Below are 19,016 nucleotides of genomic sequence, written 5' to 3'. Positions count from 1 at the left end.
AAATTCTTGTAATGGTACGTAAAAGATCATGGCTGATTAATTGCTCTGGTGCATGAACAAATTTTTCTTGTGTTCTTCTTTCATTAATATATTGTGGTTCCCTTCCTTCCTCACCCCAACCAGATACCCCGCCACATTTTTGTACAAAATGAAGACAGACCTCCAATTGCATACCCGCAGTTCCTTTAGGCAGAAAGTGATGCTAATGTCTTCTTGTGCTTCAAAATGATCAAATTCGTCAGCTGCAAGGCTCATCTCAGTCACCATCAATTTAGTTATATCTGTGAGGTATGGGAAGACACAGAGAGAGAGAGAGAAAGAAAATGGACATTCAGGAAACTGCTTGATTTAATCCAAGTAGAAATTCTTAACATATTAGTGGAATTTAATCTTGGGCCCCTTCATAATTAAGCAGGGTTTACACACAAGCTGAATAATCACAATGCTGCCTCATATGGTCCCACGCTATGCATCATGTGCTCCAAAGGAGGGGGAAAAAATCAACTCTAAAAACATGGCTTCTGCTCTTTTTTTATCCATTCGTCTGGCTAAGTCTCAAGACACAAAAAAAAAAAAAAAAACTGACAGAAAACCACCGATTTTTAAAAAAAAAAATATATATATATATATTTATATATTTGTTCATCCATACTTTTTCCTCTCTGAATGCACTATTTTTTTCTGAAATAGTAAGCAATTTACAGAAAAGAAAAAAAAGACAATGATTATATTTTTATATTATGTACAGTGGAACCTCGGTTCACGAACGTCTCGGTACACATACAACTCGGTTTACGACCAAAAAGTTCGCCAAACTTTTGCCTCGGTTCACGACCACACACTCGGTATACGAACAAGCCAGGTTCCCTTTCGGTTTGTACATGTTCAGTCTCTCCCTGTGCATTTCCTGTGCAGCGAGCAAGAAAGAGAGCGAGAGAGCGCGACACACACACACACACACACACACACATAGAGGCAGCACGAGAGACAGAGGCGCACACACACAGGCAGTGGCGAGACAGAGAGAGCCCCGCACACACACAGGAGCACTCTAGAGAGACACACACAGGCGCTCCAGGCTCGCAAAAGAGAGACGCACGCACACGCACACACACACAGGTGCGAGAGAGAGCGAGCGAGGGACGCATAAGGTAGAGAAGGCTTGTTTTTGTTTTCAGTTCTATTTACAGTGATCGGTTCGTAGCCTGCATTGTTGCAATGTTACTTTTCTTGGTGGTTTATTAAATTATGGATTTTTCAAATGTTCATTTTTTCCCCTGTGCTTAAAACTCATTAAAAAGTGTTTTTAACGAGCGGTTCCTAGCACTATAATAATAATAATAAATTTTATTTATATTGCACTAGCGCGAACTATTGCAGTGTTAGTTTTCTCTGTTGTTCAATGTTTTCTCGGTGTTATTCAATGTTTTTACATTTAGTTTACCATTACGCTGTGCATTCTATGGTATAATTAACTATATTTGTGCTTAAAAATTAAAAAAAATATATATTTACATACAGTTCGTACGGTCTGGAACGGATTAATTGTATTTACATACAATCCTATGGGAGAAATTGCTTCGGTTCACGACCAACTCGGTTTACGACCAGAGTTTTGGAACGAATTATGGTCGTGAACCGAGGTTCCACTGTACATTAAAGAACAATCAACAACAAATCAAATTAATAATATACTGAACAATTATTATAAATGTAAAGTTGAATAAATTGGACTCTGATTCCGTGTTTGGAATTACATTGTGACAACGCAACATATAACTGCCCGTGAGTGAATATCATTTCTTTCTCTCTACACGAACTGAGTCTGACAATAGCATTCACACAAATGAGAAATGACTGAACCGTGTGCGTGGTTGTAAATGTTTTCGATGTGGGCAGGACTTTTCCAAATCTCTTTGCATACAGTCTTGTCTCACAGGGCTTGAAATTTTCTCTCATAGGATTTCACTTTCAATAAACAACCAATCTTTTAATTCTCGTGGATACGCCTCTTCATTGGGAAGAAACACTACTTTTCCCTGATGGCAACACGAATTAGACAATCTACAAGCCTCTGACTTAAAGTTTAAATCCCAACAATGTATTCAATCTTTTTTCACTGTTCCGTTATTTCACAGAGTAATAATTTCTGTTTGTTTGCGCTAATGCAATCTTTACTATCATTTTTTTGAGACTTTCAAATTTTCATACTTTCATTATATCTAACCTGCTCTGCACGTGTATACCATGCCAACATTTTTGAATTCTTTACGACGTTCTACTTTGTCATCTACTCTTTGTCTTTTATTTCCAGCCCCGGGCGTGGTTAAATCTTTTAGCACAAAATCTTGTCTCGCGGGACATGAAAGTGTCTCTCTTCAAAAGATCATGTCTCGTCGCAGGATAAAAAGTCTCATCTCCCAAGATTTTTTAATTATAATAGAGAGATAACGTATAGATTAAAGGCAGACTTGCTTAAAAGGCAATGTATGCATCACCTTGGTACTGCCCCCAGGGATGAGCTCGCAAACTTTGACAGTTAAACATTTTCACAGAGAGTACACCCAGTCAGTCAGATCTAGGCATTCACATACTGGGAAATAAAGTCAGTAATGTTTTCCTACTTCTCTTTCTTGAAGGCATATTATTTTAAATTAAAAAAGGAAATAGAAGCATTTTAAATCAAAGATCTGATGATGCCAGAAGAAAGCATCTGATACGGGATTCTGAAAGCCAAGAATAACATAAACGTTTAGCTGGAAACCACCAGAGGAATGCTCAAGAAGGAGAGGCAGAAAGCAGGTTCACCAGCCATGTTGCTGAGAAATGTTAGTCAAAATAAATCAGGAATGGGACTAGACTGAAAGTTACAGCTCTTTGCCAGCCATATAATAGAAGCTGAAATACTGACAGAAAATGCAATAGGTATAATCGTTTTCATCCGAGAAATACCTCTTACTTTAAACATCTGCAATTTTCTATTTGTGTCTGCTTCACTATGACCATAAATCACAAAGTCAGACACTGAAAATTGCAGAAACTGATTTAAAGATTTTTTTTTTCCAAGGCAAAGTTATTTCTTCACAATCATGGTATATAATAATTTATCACTTCATACTGTGTTCTCAAGTGTAGCATTTCATTTTTTTTAAGTTTAAAAATATCTTACAATTGGGCTGAAGGGTACCAGAGTCCAAAATCAAAAAAAAAAGCCTAAAATCTTTCCAAATATGTCTACTTTATACCAGCAAAGGTTTTGATAAAAAAAAAAAAATATTATACAGTGGAACCTCGAGATACGATCACCTCTGTATACGAGAAATTCAAAATACGAGGAAAGTATGAGCGAAAAATTCAGATCTAAATGCGAGCATTGGCTCGCGTAACGAGCCACGAGCCAGGCTGTGGGTATAGCTCGCGGCTTAGCGAGGGGGCGTGGTAGCAGTTGCGAGCCGCGATCTGCGGTGTCTGCGTTTCTCACTTAAGTGCACAGGTCGGAAACTGCCCACATCCATGATTGTTCCTGTGGCTGATGGGCTGCAGCTGCCATGTCCTCCCCGCATATACAGAGAAGCGCGAGCCGGTTAAGGGGGAGAAGAAGTAAAAGAAAAGAGAGGAGAGAGAGCGCAGGCAGGCAGGCAGGAAGTCGGTGCGGGAGAGCGAGCGAGCGAATGCAGGCTCGCGTGTAGCTGAACAGTGAGCTGAACAGGCGAGCCAAACAGCTGAAGCAGGACGGTGTAGAGAAGGTCAGCTGCATTATGAGTGTCTCGCCTGTTGCAGAGCCCGCAGGTGAGACGCTAACAGAGAAGAAGCACCGGGGATTGTCATGTTTTTTAAAGACTGCATCCTTTTGACGTTTTAACCTCGTGTTAAAGGATTGTTATTCTTGTGTATTTTAAACCTCCACTTCACAACTGTTTTAAGGATTATTTATTTAAAGATTTATTGAATGCTCTACTGCACTTTGGACACCTGTTTTGATTCTTTTAATAATCAGTTATATTATTTACCAGTGTTATTTATTAAAGGTAGACTACAGTATATATAATTTATCAGTGTTATTTGTTAGGAAAATTGATTTTTATGTTAATATATTTGGGGTGCGGAACGGATTAACTGGCTTTCCATTTTTTTCAATGGGGAAGTTTGTTCTAGATACGAGAAATTCGCTATACAAGCTCAGTGCTGGAACGAATTAAACTCGTATCTAGAGGTTCCACTGTATATATATATATATATATATATATATATATATTCACGGCATTCGTAGTCTGTGTCACAATCTGATTGTATGGGTGGTTACCTACCAGGTCACGCTTGTGGTTGGCCAGCAATCTGCTAACATCCGCCACGGTGCCCTCAGTTTGTGAGGAGCAGATCATAGAATGGTTGAAATAGTTTACTGTCAAATAAATGCAAAGAGTACACGACACGTGTTTCGCCCTCATTCTGGGCTCATCAGAACCACCCATACAATCAGATTGTGACAGACTACGAATGCCGTGAATGTAATTACCCCGATCTACATGCTGTCAAATAAACGAACCACATGCCGTGGCGCAACGTTATGGGCATCGCCTCTGACGCTGACGTCCGATTCCCGAGAGGGAGTGCAGTGGAGTGTGTACACCTGATGAGCCCAGAATGAGGGCGAAACACGTGTCGTGTACTCTTTGCATTTGTTTGACAGTAAACTATTTCAACCATATATATATATATATATATATATATATATGCCATCTGTGTTTATGAGGAATCATTATGATAACAAATACATTTATCAACAATAGAAACAATACATTTAATCTCAGATTCTTGATACTATTTTCTCAAGGAAGGGTTACGTTCCTTGCTTGTTTGTCTGCTTGCAGAAGCCATCACTAGTGAAGTTATGACAACCCAACACTGAACCCCATGCCCTTTGCATTCTGTGTTGTTATTTTACACAGCCTATGGAGGGATATTCATGCAGAGGGCTAGAGAAAGTGCACATATGAGCTTCACTGTACTTTGTACACACAACGATAAATATAAACTCAACTGATTATACTGCATTATATTTTTAATAAAAGCCTTAGAATTTTGGAACAGCTAAGCCAACTTTTTTGTGTCATATCATATGTGCACAGGTAAAAAAAAAATGAAAAAGGCAAAGTGTGCGACAGAGCAGACTGAAGTACAAATGACCAATTATTTATTTTTTAATTCACAATGAGTCACACTTGTTCAGGATATGGTAATAAAAAAGCTGAGCACAATGTTTTTGAGTGAATTAATTCACTGACTCAAATCAACCTGTAAATACATGGAGAGAACATACAAACTCCACGTAGAATATGGCACAGTGAGGCAGGAATGACAGCTCTGTGGTACCACTCTACTTATGTTAAAATATCTGTACTAAACTTCAACCTGATTAAACTCAGGTGAACTGGTGTTTTAAAGTGGCATGTGTGTGTGTGTGCGTTTATCTTGTGATGGACTCTCGTCTTGTCCAGGTGTTGTGCCTGCCTATCACCCTATGATTCCTGGGATAGGCCACTGCTGTACTGCGACCTGTTGGCACCCTGCCCAGGATTGGTTCCTGCCTTGTGCCCTGTGTTGGCTGGGATTGGCTCCAGCAGACCCTCGTGACCCTGTGTTCAGATTCAGCGGGTTGGAAAATGGATGGATGGATGTACTGCGACCTTGCCCCAGGTAAGCACGTTATGAAGATGGATACCTATAATATCTGTTCAATTCTTATCACTGGATTGCATGGTACATGGGTGCACTCTCTCACTGAAGCACAAGTGTGCATTATCAATCCAGCAACAGCAGGCAATCTTTGTGAAATGGAGAAATGAGCTACCGTATAGTGAAAGAATATTAGCAGTCATTTGATTTTTTTTTTCAGTTGTTACTGTTTAGTTGTTTATAGCACAGAAACAGTAAGTCAAATCAAAGCATCAACACTCATTGTCAAAATACCAACCCAGGACTGAAAATATGTGGCAAAAGAAGACGAACTTTGCAAAGTGAGACTCCTATCCGGTCTGTTTTTAAAATTACTTCTTAAATAGCCTTCTTAAAACAACAAGGATACATTCTTTTGCTATTTGTGTGTAATCTCAAAACATGGACCAATACTTGATAACATTTTTGGTTTAAAAAAATGTATATATTTGTTAAGATTTAAGGCTCATTCTTTTTATAATGGGACCCCAGTATCCATAAGCTCCATCAGAAAACACAAGAGTGGGCTATTGTTTCTTAAATATTTACAAAATATGAATCACTTTATAATGCAATTTCATGTGGAAAACAAATATACACCATGATTGAGAAGAAATAATTTCAACTTGAATAATACTGAACTTATCCTATAAGATCACATTGTTTCTTCAAGGACAGCTTTATGTGTCCTGCTCACAAGTGAGGCCAAACAGGCCTTTGCTTATATACGCTCCAGGAAATGCAATAAAAAATGTTCATAAAATGAAATTGGTTAACATCTGATACTTATTTACCTCAGATGATTTTAACAACAGTATATTTATCAATTTAATTTAATTTTTTCTGTAAATATAATAATGACTTGTATTATAAAATGGAATACATATTTATTTATTTAAAGACCAGGGGACTTTGCCCCCTGCTCGCCAACCCCCCGGCCTGAGCTATGCGCCAGCCACTTCACGTCTCTGCCGCTCACATATGTGGATTTCACTTTCACCAAACAACAGATCTTTTAATTCTCATGGATACGCCTCTTCATTGGGAAGAAACACTACTTTTCCGTGCTGGGAACACAAATTAGATGATCTACAAGTCTCCGACTTAAAATTTTTAAATCCGAACAATATATTCGATCTCTTTACGCTGTTCCGTTATTTAACCAAGTAATATTTTCCGTTTACGCTAATGCAATCTTTACTATAATTTTTTGAGACTTTCGAATTTTAGTACTTCCATTATCTCTAACCTGCTCTGCATGTATATCGTACCAACGTTTTGGAACCTCTTTACAACGTACTTCTTTGTCATCTACTCTTTGTCTTTTATTTCTGGCCCCGGGCGTGGTTAAATCTCTTGGCACAAAGTCTCGTCTCGCGGGACTTTAAAGTATCTCTCTGAAAAAGTCACATCTTGTCCCAGGATTTTTTTTTTTATATAAAATAGTGATATTAAATCAAATGTTTATTCTAATACAGTTCTGTAGTTGTAATCTACTCATCCTAGACTAATAACTCTATTTATCCCCAAGAAATGTATTTTTTGTTTATGCCACTAATGTTGCAATTAAATGCAAAATGTAAGTATAAGACTGAAAATAGAACTAAAATGCAAAAAATGGAAAAAGAGAAATATTTACTCTTATGTCTTTACATTAGTAGCAGTACCCAACAATCAACCTGCTTTGGTCCAAAATACTCATCTGTCTGTACAGTTACCTGCCCTCCTTTGCATTGATAAATTATTACTTACACGTGCAACATTTACCTAACCTTGTTTGCTTATGCAGAAAAATAGCAAAATGAATTGTCTTAGGAAGAAATCTGATACTAGGAAGCACCACCAGCGGCATCGGAGAATTCTGATGCACAGCGCAAAGCTCGGAACAAATAATAGCAAAGTAAATACAGCTGATGGACTTTTATTGGTTTGGGAGAAAAAAAAAAAGCATTCTTAAACATCAGTAAGAGGAAAAGAAAAAAACTAGTTGAGAGGATTTTAATTTTAAAGAAGAGCAACAACTGCTGTGTAAAATTGAGTTACGTGGATTTCAGGTTAGCCAACTGCTGTGTTTAAACTTTCCAAATACATTTAAATAAAGTGATCATATTGGTTCTACAAAAAAAATAAAAGTGATACAGAAAATTGACTGTACTTAATGCATTAAACATTGCCAAAATGGTTAATACTTTGACAGCCATTCACTCATTTAATTAATATTTTATTAAAATTAACATATTCATTGTTACTATTCTCAGAGTAGTCACTAAATATCTGCTTTCTCAGTTTGCTGGTAACACTTTCATCCCGAGACATTCCTTGTAATACTGTAAAGATGTTTCTGGTGTTTTCTAATCAATGGAGTCAACTAAAAGTTGTAGGATTGCTGCCAATGACAGGCACAGAACCACTTTCCAGCCATATCTTCTTGCAGCAAAGTACATCATGGTGGTTTTGAATGGAGCCTATTCAGAATATCAATGTGGGAGACACTCATCTGTAGGGGATGTTGCGCTCAGTTTAAATAATGGCACTGAAAACATGGCATTGGTTTTAGACAGTACATGACGGGCACAGAAATCTAATAACAATTTGACAGTCATCATCATTCTGTCACACTCATCATCATTCTATCACATGTCGGTGGAAGTCTACCATTAGGATGACATGTTGAGCCTCAGGTAATCTATCAAGCAATACACCCATCATCTCTCAGAAGATCAAACACTGAATAGCTGTTAGACATTTACAGTATATGCAAAAAACAAAGTTGTGCAACAAAGTTCTAATGAGGTAACCCACTGGCACAAATTCCATATGTATAGGACCCATGGGATAGCATCACGGAATCAAGATGCTGCTTGAGGAGAGAAGTCTGAAAATCATTCGCTAGATACAGTCAGTCAATCTCCATCTCAAGTCTCTACTCCTTCCTCACTAGTGAAATGACTTTCCATATCTTAAGTAGAATTTTCCATTGTTCACTTGTTTGGATCCTAGACAAACATCATGCCAGACCCACACACCTTGCTCTGTGAGCATCAAGCAAACATGGCTAATACTTAGCCAAACCTAAGTCATGTCAATTGACGACCAGACACTTGTTGGCAAGTACCATACTCAGGCCTGACAGCAGACAATGTGATGTTCTCCAGTTCTTTCTCTGACCAGACTTTGTCTCTCTCTCTCTCTCTCTCTCTCTCCCTTTAATCAGGGTACCAAAGGCACTCCTTGCAGAATTAGAAGGCTCTAGGCAGCTTTAATTTCCCTTGTGCCACACTAAGCTCAGTATTCCATAAAGGGCATACTGAATTTCTCTGGATAAAAAAATATTAAAGCCTACTTAGAAAGTCCCTGCATTTTATTGGTGAGCTTATATTTTACAGTCTGAATACTGCATTACCATCTGGAGTTTAAATGTTTGTACTGTTTGCTCACTTTTATAAAAGGAAAGTGTGCTTTAAGCCTGTAGAGCTACAAGACAGATGTCATAAACTGATGGGACCCATAAGTGTACTAGATTCCATGGGACAAGGTAACAGTTTTTGCAGGCACATTACTCATTGCTTTACATAGCTTTCAGGTATTGCATCATTTTCTGTTCCCTTTTATGCAGATTTATGAAAAAACACCTTTGTTTCATTTCTGTATATGAAAGTAAAAATTTCCAACTACATCTGTGGGCACCATTTGCAGGAAAAACAACAGTATAAATTATTTGTGGGTGAGTGGTTACCCCTTGAATGAAGAAGACAACAGTGATCTCTTCGTTAAAATAGAAGAGATTGGGATGTCTAAAATACAGAGTAGAGGCACTCCCTCCCATTATGAAGAAATTTGTTAGAGTGTGGCACTGGGACACATTAAATTGTAATATTCCAGATAACTTGGAACACTTCCAGTCTACATACAACTGGCCCTCAGAGGATGCAATATCCCTTGCACTTTCTTGGACACCTGTAAAATAAAAAATGCTTGCCAGAGTTTGTTTTATAGAAGAGTATTCAGCATTAAATACTGATATACTATCAAAGTTGGTCACCAAGCACCTAAACCTGTGAGTTAATGCAACAGGATTTTGGACCTTCTAAGAGGTAGACCGTATCATGTGCAAATCTGCAAGCATCACTTTGCCAAAATGATCCTCTTATAGGCACCCCACCAGAAAATGAGCTGAGCTCCCTAATGTTCTCCTTGTTCACCTACAGTATATCCGGAAAGTATTCACAGCGCATCACTTTTTCCACATTTTGTTATGTTACAGCCTTATTCCAAAAAGGATTAAATTCATTTTTTTCCTCAGAATTCTACACACAACACCCCATAATGACAACGTGAAAAAAGTTTACTTGAGGTTTTTGCAAATTTATTAAAAATAAAAAAAATTGAGAAAGCACATGTACATAAGTATTCACAGCCTTTGCCATGAAGCTCAAAATTGAGCTCAGGTGCATCCTGTTTCTCCTGATCATGCTTGAGATGTTTCTGCAGCTTAATTGGAGTCCACCTGTGGTAAATTCAGTTGGTTGGACATGATTTGGAAAGGCACACACCTGTCTATAGAAGGTCCCACAGTTGACAGTTCATGTCAGAGCACAAACCAAGCATGAAGTCAAAGGAATTGTCTGTAGACCTCCGAGACAGGATTGTCTCGAGGCACATATCTGGGGAAGGTTACAGAAAAATTTCTGCTGCTTTGAAGGTCCCAATGAGCACAGTGGGCTCCATCATCCGTAAGTGGAAGAAGTTCGAAACCACCAGGACTCTTCCTAGTGCTGGCCGGCCATCTAAACTGAGCGATCGGGGGAGAAGGGGCTTAGTCAGGGAGGTGACCAAGAACCCGATGGTCACTCTGTCAGAGCTCCAGAGGTCCTCTGTGGAGAGAGGAGAGTCTTCCAGAAGGACAACCATCTCTGCAGCAATCCACCAACAGGCCTGTATGGTAGAGTGGCCAGACGGAAGCGACTCCTTAGCAAAAGGCACATGGCAGCCCGCCTGGAGTTTGCCAAAAGGCACCTGAAGGACTCTCAGACCACAAGAAAGAAAATTCTCTGGTCTGATGAGACAAAGATTGAACTCTTTGGTGTGAATGCCAGGCGTCACGTTTGGAGGAAAGCTGGCACCATCCCTACAGTGAAGCATGGTGGTGGCAGCATCATGCTGTGGGGATGTTTTTCAGCGGCAGGAACTGGGAGACTAGTCAAGATAAAGGGAAAGAGGACTGCAGCAATATACAGAGGCATCCTGGATGTAAACCTGCGCCAGAGCGCTCTTGACCTCAGACTGGGGTGACGGTTCATCTTTCAGCAGGACAACGACCCTAAGCACACAGCCAAGATATCAAAGGAGTGGCTTCAGGACAACTCTGTGAATGTCCTTGAGTGGCCCAGCCAGAGCCCAGCCTTGAATCCGATTGAACATCTCTGGAGAGATCTTAAAATGGCTGCGCACCGACGCTTCCCATCCAACCTGATGGAGCTTGAGAGGTGCTGCAAAGAGGAATGGGCGAAACTGGCCAAGGATAGGTGTGGCATCATATTCAACAAGACTTGAGGCTGTAATTGCTGCCAAAGGTGCATCGACAAAGTATTGAGCAAAGGCTGTGAATACTTATGTACATGGGATTTCTCAGTTTTTTTATTTTTAATAAATTTACAAAAATCTCAAGTAAACTTTTTTCACGTTGTCATTATGGGGTGTTGTGTGCAGAATTCTGAGGAAAAAAATGAATTTAATCCATTTTGGAATAAGGCTGTAACATAACAAAATGTGGAAAAAGTGATGCGCTGTGAATACTTTCTGGATGCACTGTATTATTGTCTGACCAGAAGACAGCTGCAATCAAATCTCTAAAAGTTCTGATGACAAGAAGTTCATACCTTGTCTGATCACATTTAGCTTGTCTATGCTTTATTCGTCATAAATGAAAAAAATATGTCAAACAAGTAGTCCCCAGAGAGTGTTAAAGACAAAGAATACACAGAAGTGGTAAGGGAGCCAAGAACAAAAAGCTGTAAGATTATCTGCTAAGCTTGTCCAACCGTAAGCCAGTGCCAAATGTTAAGAAGCTGGCCATTAACAGGCAAGCAGGAGAAAAGGCTGCAGCCAAATGCAAGGAAGTAGGTAAAGGAATAAAGTCCAAAAATCCAGCTGAAAGCAATCCACCCACAGGAAATAGGGAAACCAAGAATGAAGAGGAACAGAAAATTGATTCTCTAAATCTGAGAAAGATAAGCATCAGACAAGAATATTTACTTGATTTTATGTACCACTTATACAGTTGGAAGGAAGAATATTTATTACTAAGTAATTTTGTAAAGGTATTTTTTTAGAACTGAAAAAGCAGAATATGCCAGAATGTTTTCTGTTTAAGTAGTTGCTTATATGATGCATTTTGATTTCTGTTCACAGCTGTGTAGATGAGTTTTCTTTCCTCCTAACTATAAATTATGAGACGTGTTTTATCAAGTTAGTTTTTATTGCTCTTAACATCTGCTATACTGATTGACATAAATATTCTAAAATACTAGAAAAGACATGGTGCTGGAGATGACTTGCATATATGTAATAGTTGAATGTTTGCAGGTTTTAAACAGCTATAATCAGTGGAGCTTTCAACTAAAAGTTTGTTGTTGAGTACATAAAAACAAGTGTATAGCCATCTCCTTGGAGAATTAGTTTAATGGAAAATATTTTAAAAGAAATATCTATTATAAAAAAAAAAAAAAAAAAACTTGCGACGAGACGTGATCTTTTGAAGAGAGAGACAGACACTTTCACGTCCCACGAGACGGTCAAGTCACGTTATATTTACAACCTTTGGAAGCAAATCCCGTGATACACATGCAGAGCAGGCTAGAGATAATGGAAGTAGGAAAATTTGAAAGTCTCGGAAAAAGGAGAATAAAGATCGCATGAGCGCAAACAAATGGAAAATATTACTCGATGAAATAACGGAACAGAGAATAGAGATAGAATAGTGTTTGAGGATGTCTGGGGGAGAAGACAGACGAAATGCAGATCACGTAGCACGGCGGCAGCAGCAAGCCAGCAGCTGATTGAGCAAAGAGGAGGTAAAAACAACAATTATTTGTTTCCCATTGTATCACCGTTTAAAAGGGGTTTCGGAAGAGCAACTGTATCTCCTTATAATGTGTTCAGCCCCACTCTTCACAACTGGGCCTAGTGCTGGTGGATTGGAAGGGGTAGGCGACCAAAGTGTAAATCTCACGGCACGGCAGCAGCAGCAAGCCAACAGCTGATCAGGCAAAGAGGAGGTGAAAAAAAACAAACTGTATTTGTTTCCCATTGTATCACCATTTAAGAGGGGTTTCGGAGGAGCGGCCGCATCTCCTTGGGGTGCGTTCAGCCACCATCTTAACAATGGTACGTAGCGCTGGCGTGGGGGCACAAAGCCCCCTAGTAAAAAATAAAGATGACACCATTATTAATCTGATCCCCAACAATAATAAAACCTTAGATTACAAAGGACACTCCTTTCTTTAGCACAGTGGTATGAGGACAGCAGCCTCACTGTTAATGTCAACAAAACTAATTATATGGTCAAAGATTCAGGACGCAAGAAGCAGACTGCACTCCCATCTACAACATATCAGAGGAGATGCTGTAGAAAGGGTAAGCAGCTATAAATTTCTTGGTGTCACCATCAATTACTGCCTGATTTGGACACACCACATCTCAGCTATCATCAGGATGGTTCACCAACAACCTTTGCTTTCTGGAAATAACCAGACTTCCTCCAATAATCCATCCATCCATCCATCCATCCATTTTCCAACCCGCTGAATCCAAACACAGGGTCACGGGGGTCTGCTGGAGCCAATCCCAGCCAACACAGGGCACAAGGCAGGAAACAATCCTGGGCAGGGTGCCAACCCACCGCAGGACACACACAAACACACCCACACACCAAGCACACACTAGGGCCAATTTAGAATCGCCAATCCACCTAACCTGCATGTCTTTGGACTGTGGGAGGAAACCGGAGCGCCCGGAGGAAACCCACGCAGACACAGGGAGAACATGCAAACTCCACGCAGGGAGGACCCGGGAATCGAACCCAGGTCCCCAGATCTCCCAACTGCGAGGCAGCAGCGCTACCCACTGCGCCACCGTGCCGCCCTCCTCCAATAATGTTTTGCATAAATAATCTCTTTGTATTCCATACAATTTGCCTTTAGAAGGTGTTTCTTTTCACACTGACCCTTCACCCTTACCATAAACCTACTGGCATAACAAAATTAGGATCTGCTAAAAGTCTTCAAAAGTACTCGAATAATCACTCAAGAAACGTCTGCTCAAAATGAATGGCAAAATAATTAAATACATGACGCATTTTGTCATTTATTTACATCAAAGATTCTCACCTTGCTCTTCCTCCAGGTGATTTCTGAAGAGGACCCGCTCACCAGTGACAGTAACATTCACCTCCTCCAAGGTGGCAGGGAAATTCATCACCGTGTCCACAAGCAGCCTGCAGAAGAAAGTCAATTGTAAAAGATGTATTAATAAATCAATCTGGCTTTGTAAGGATTGAAAACATGTGGTACCTCACATTACTAAAGAATAACTTGATGAAAAATGTTGGCTTATCAGTGTTAATGAATAGAAAGTAAAATCAGAAAATCAGCTCCATTATTATTCCTTTAATTTTAAGCAGATTTGGCTTTATTTTTATTGTATTCTTGTTACAAACGATAACTTGAAATTAAAAAAAATAAATACAATTGCACTATTTGCATTTTCCAGAGCTATCCATTCGCATTTTTCATAATTCTTTTAAACTTGAAAATTCCTTACCAATATTCTACGTACAATACTCTGCAATGGTCAGTTAATACTGTATTAATTATAGTGCCAGAGTTATCCACTAGGTGGCATTTTTGGTTAATAAAATGTAATAAAGTCCCTCCTCCTCATTGCCACCCTGATCAACTCTTGCACACCCACTCATTTGCATGACACATTCTTATAATCACAACAGGTTGCCTGAGATCATTAGATAACAACAGTAATGTGATATGAGCTGGAAAACCACAAAGGTTAAATGTACTAGCTGGAACTGGACAGAAGTGCACTTCCCTGAAGACTATGAAATCTGATTTGAAATGTTATGGAAATCTGGTCAGTGACCAAGAATGAAAATCTTGACCGGTTGTTTGAGCATCAAAAGTATGGGGTATTGAAGGATGATGCTTAGTAAATGAACCAGACTGGGATAAGGTCATAACATTGAGTCTTCAATGGACACTGTGTAAGATTGGAAACCATTGTATCCACTGGTGAAAACCAAGGGTAAGGATAAGGGGAGATATCAAGTTAAAAAGAAGACCTTCCATGCCTTCTTAATACGAGCGTCTTTAGATTTTATTGATAAAGGTGTGTGGGGTGAGCGGTGAAGCCATGCAGAATGATTTTAATTTCTAAGTAGTTACAGTAAACCAAAAGATAGCTAAAAAAAAAAAGTTAGTTACATTGGCAATGTCACCCAGGTTATTTGCAGCAAGGAGGCAAAATGTTAACGGTAAATTTTTAAAAAGAGGAAAGGCCAATTTTGAAGACCCCGTGAAGCTAAGAAATTTGGACACCTGAGAAAAGGAAATGACAGAAGCATCTGTAGAGATCTGGGTCCATTGTGATGTGATACGATGTCCTGGTTAATATGCCTGGTCAGCAACTGAATCTCAGCACTGGCTGCTTGGGGCAGTTGTCCAGAATTCTAAATAGGAGGAAACCTATGTCAAGCTGATGGAAAAATTATTCTGGCTGGTAGCTAACCTTGGATAAATACAATTAATGCGGGCTCCCTCGAGACCATGGAAAAGTCTACAGTTACTTTGCTCTAGTATGGTGTTTTGTCTTGGTAGAGAAATATATTACTCTTCTTTACCCTTTTATATTATTAATATGTAGCCTTTGTCAGAATGCCTCAAATCTCCCAGACTTACCACTGTTTATAAGGTACTGTACCATATAACATCTCCCCACCTTCCCTTCTACATGTATAACCTCAGGCAATTAGGTGTAGTAAAAGACAAGCAGGAGTTAAGTTACAATTTAAATAATGTATTATTGATAATATTCATAAATAATAACAATATTCTAAGTACATTTAGAATATTGGTAACCATACAACCTGATAAATGTTGATGTGTAGTTTCAGGCACCACACAAACTTGTTAGTTACTTAAAATGTCTCTAGTTAGTCCTCATTTTTGGTCAGCTTTCTTCAGAACAGGCCACATGCCTGTCTCAATATGGCTGCTGAGCTGTGCTCTTCATTGTGTTGTCCTTTTCAGTTCATGGTATGAGACGGTCTTTCATCAGTTTGGTAAGAGAGAGAGAGCGAGGTAAAGCAAGCACATTTATAGGTTTTCTGTCCAACGCCTACAGCCAATAGGGCATCGTGGTACTTAAAGGCTTTTGATACAAGCCAATTCCAAACAGCCATACCACATACCAATGGGGTGATAGAACACCTTCACACCTGCCCTCCAAATCATGTGTTAAGGTAAAGCTTGGCAGTTAGGCAACCTGGCTTTCCTGTAGGGGTTGACTGAGAGACTTTAGCAGAGAAATATTGGCCAAACTTGTTTGAGTTACTTCCCCCGACCCTGTTGTAAAATTACAAAGAGACTCAGTCCTAAAAGAGGAGAATGGGTTCTTAAACCATCAAACCATTGCTGTTATTATCTATAATGTAACACTAATATTGCATTGCTTTGTCTAAGTTACAAATAAAGACATACAAAATATTTATCAACTTGTATGCAAAATTTCACATCACAACATATGGATAGCTGAAAGGGTTGTGACAATCATCCACTCATTTTCTCTGGATTTGTGCACCTTGAGACCGATAAGGGCTCGTTTGTACTTCACGCTCAGAACGCGTACGTGCCCGCATCATGGCTGCCATGCATTCTCGCCGTTCATTTGATGCGTCCTCTGAGCAGGTCTTTAGAAATTAACGCGACGTGTGCGCGAGTTGCAGTACCAGCAAAAAGTCGGGGGGCGCAGTGTGCTAAAAGTTGGAATGTGACGTCAGAGTCTCTGTTTACTATCTACATGTGACAGAACACCTCTATGCACATCCTACGAGATCGGTGTGCGCGCTTCAATGTTTGATAAATGGTTCGATGTGGTGAAGCAAAATGCTGACATACAGATGTATTCGTGGTGCTTTTATATTTAAGCGTTGCATATTCCCGATCGTAATGACACGATACATTTTAAAAGTCTCACATACCATCTTCTGTGCCATCTTTTTTTCTAGGGCTTCCTCTGGTCCGGACAGCAGCGGATCGCCAGCTATAGATCGCCACACCAAGCACATTAAATGTAAGATATTCCAACTCTCTGCACATTTAGAATCCTTAGATTTATACCCGAGATCACTTTCATGATGAAAAGCATTAAAGTATGTATATTACATTTTACAGATAAATCAGTAATTTTGTTTAAATAATGAATACTGTTAATAATTACACACATGGGGGTGACACAGTGGCGGAGCGTTAGCGCTGCTGTCTTGCAGGTAGTCACGTCGCTGATATTCCCTGCCTGAAGTTTACATGGTTTTCCTGCTGGGTTTCCTCAGTGTGCTCCAGTTTCCTTCCAAAGATATACAGATTTGGGGATTTGGTGCCGCTAAAATGATGCTAGTGTATGTGTGTGCTTGTATTCACCTTGCGATGAGCAGAGGCCTCGTCCCCAATGCTTGCTGGAATGGACACATCTCTGGATTTAATCAATAAACATCCTTTTCAGAGATATTACGGTAAGGTGTCATCGGAATTTAATGGGTGTTCTAGGCAATTCACAACACAGAGAAGCCGAACATGTTCTCACCGTGATAATATCTCGCACTGCCCCCTGACAGATTCCTCCAGATTTATGTGAAGTACGCGCGCAAGTATAAACACTACAACGCTTGTGTAGCAGGAGCGTCCGCTGCAGCATGCGTCGCGTGAAGTATAAATCCGGCCTAACTCCCCAGCACCTCATGTATGACAATGTGAGATTTTGACACCATGCTGCATAGCATTTTCTTTGTGTATTTCTACAATTTACCAAAATTGTTGCTCATCTATGTTTCTGCTTAAAGTTTTCATGTACAGGATATTAAAGCACATAGGGTAAAATCTGGTTACCACGATGAATACTTTCTTTCAGCCTTAATCTGGTTGCAATTTCCAGTTTATACTGCAGTGGTCGATAGATAAGAGTGAAGTGAATGAAATACAAACTGGCATCATAAAGTCTGAAGTTATATACTTCTCTTGATTTCTGCTGGTGAGGAAGGAGAAACAACTGCCTCAGGTAGAAAAGTTAAAAGACCATGAGATCTTTTTGAGGAGTAAGTACAGAAGGATGCAGAAGAAGCAGTACTGTTGGTTTTATACCAGACATTGGTGGTCAGGTAGTAGCCAAATTCTTAAATGAAGCTGTCATTGTACAGGCTAGGGAGTATTCCCATCCTCACTAATAAAAGGAGCTTCGGCTTTACTTCAAAAGGAGGAGGTGAAAAGGTATAAGAAACCAATAACTGCATTGTGAAAGCTTAGTGATTAGGTGATGAGTCTGACAATCTGTCAGAACCACAGTATACCACCACTGTTGCACTAGACTGAGTAGTCGGGTGAGACTGGGTATATAATGAGGAATTCTTCAGGATGTCAGCCACAGCAGGTGTACTGGGAATGCCCTACTGAGCGGGTTACCTGAATTGAAACACAGGACATGCTGGAGATAATATAATGTGCGGGTTGCCTCAAAATTCCCAGAAAGACCACCAAGATTTTTGTTGGCAACAGGCAAGTCTGGTTTTCCCTGTTCAGACCAGTACTTAATTAAAAAAAGAACAGAATGACACGAGTATGGAGTTTTTCTACTGTGTTATTGATTAAAAAACATTAAAAAATAGTGCAAGGCTTTACATTATGTATAACAGTAAAGTATAGAATACAGTGATCCCTCCTCGATCGCGGGGGTTGCGTTCCAGAACCCCCGACGAAAGGTGAAAATCTGCGAAGTAAAAACCTATGTTTATATGGTTATATATTTTAAGCCCTTATAAACTCTCCCACACTCTTATAAACATTTCCCACACAGTTACACAGCATAAACTCTTTGTATTCTCTTAGATATTAGGTAAGATTTGTTGACATTATGTATGTAAACACACTGTTTATATACAGTAAAACCTAAATGTTATTTTAAAGATATCGAGCATCTCCGATATCACATATGTTACAGCCATTACAATAGACAGGCCACCG

At 39.5% G+C, this 19,016-nt stretch overlaps 1 protein-coding gene across 2 annotated transcripts in view; it reads right to left on the bottom strand.

Annotated features, from left to right (window-relative positions):
* Nucleotides 1-19,016, bottom strand: part of rad9a (RAD9 checkpoint clamp component A) — a 40,858-nt gene that overhangs the window by 6,541 nt on the left and 15,301 nt on the right. For both annotated transcript variants that reach the window (XM_028812272.2, XM_028812273.2), the window contains 2 exons: nt 14,103-14,209; nt 175-281 (listed from right to left, as the gene is read on the bottom strand). In XM_028812272.2, coding sequence (XP_028668105.1) covers nt 175-281; nt 14,103-14,209 — 214 coding nt within the window. The remainder of the gene's footprint in view (nt 1-174; nt 282-14,102; nt 14,210-19,016) is intronic.

The sequence above is a fragment of the Erpetoichthys calabaricus genome, chromosome 10, assembly GCF_900747795.2.
Source record: "Erpetoichthys calabaricus chromosome 10, fErpCal1.3, whole genome shotgun sequence".
Taxonomy (NCBI): Eukaryota; Metazoa; Chordata; class Cladistia; order Polypteriformes; family Polypteridae; genus Erpetoichthys; species Erpetoichthys calabaricus.
This window is presented reverse-complemented; position numbering and strand designations above follow the sequence as displayed.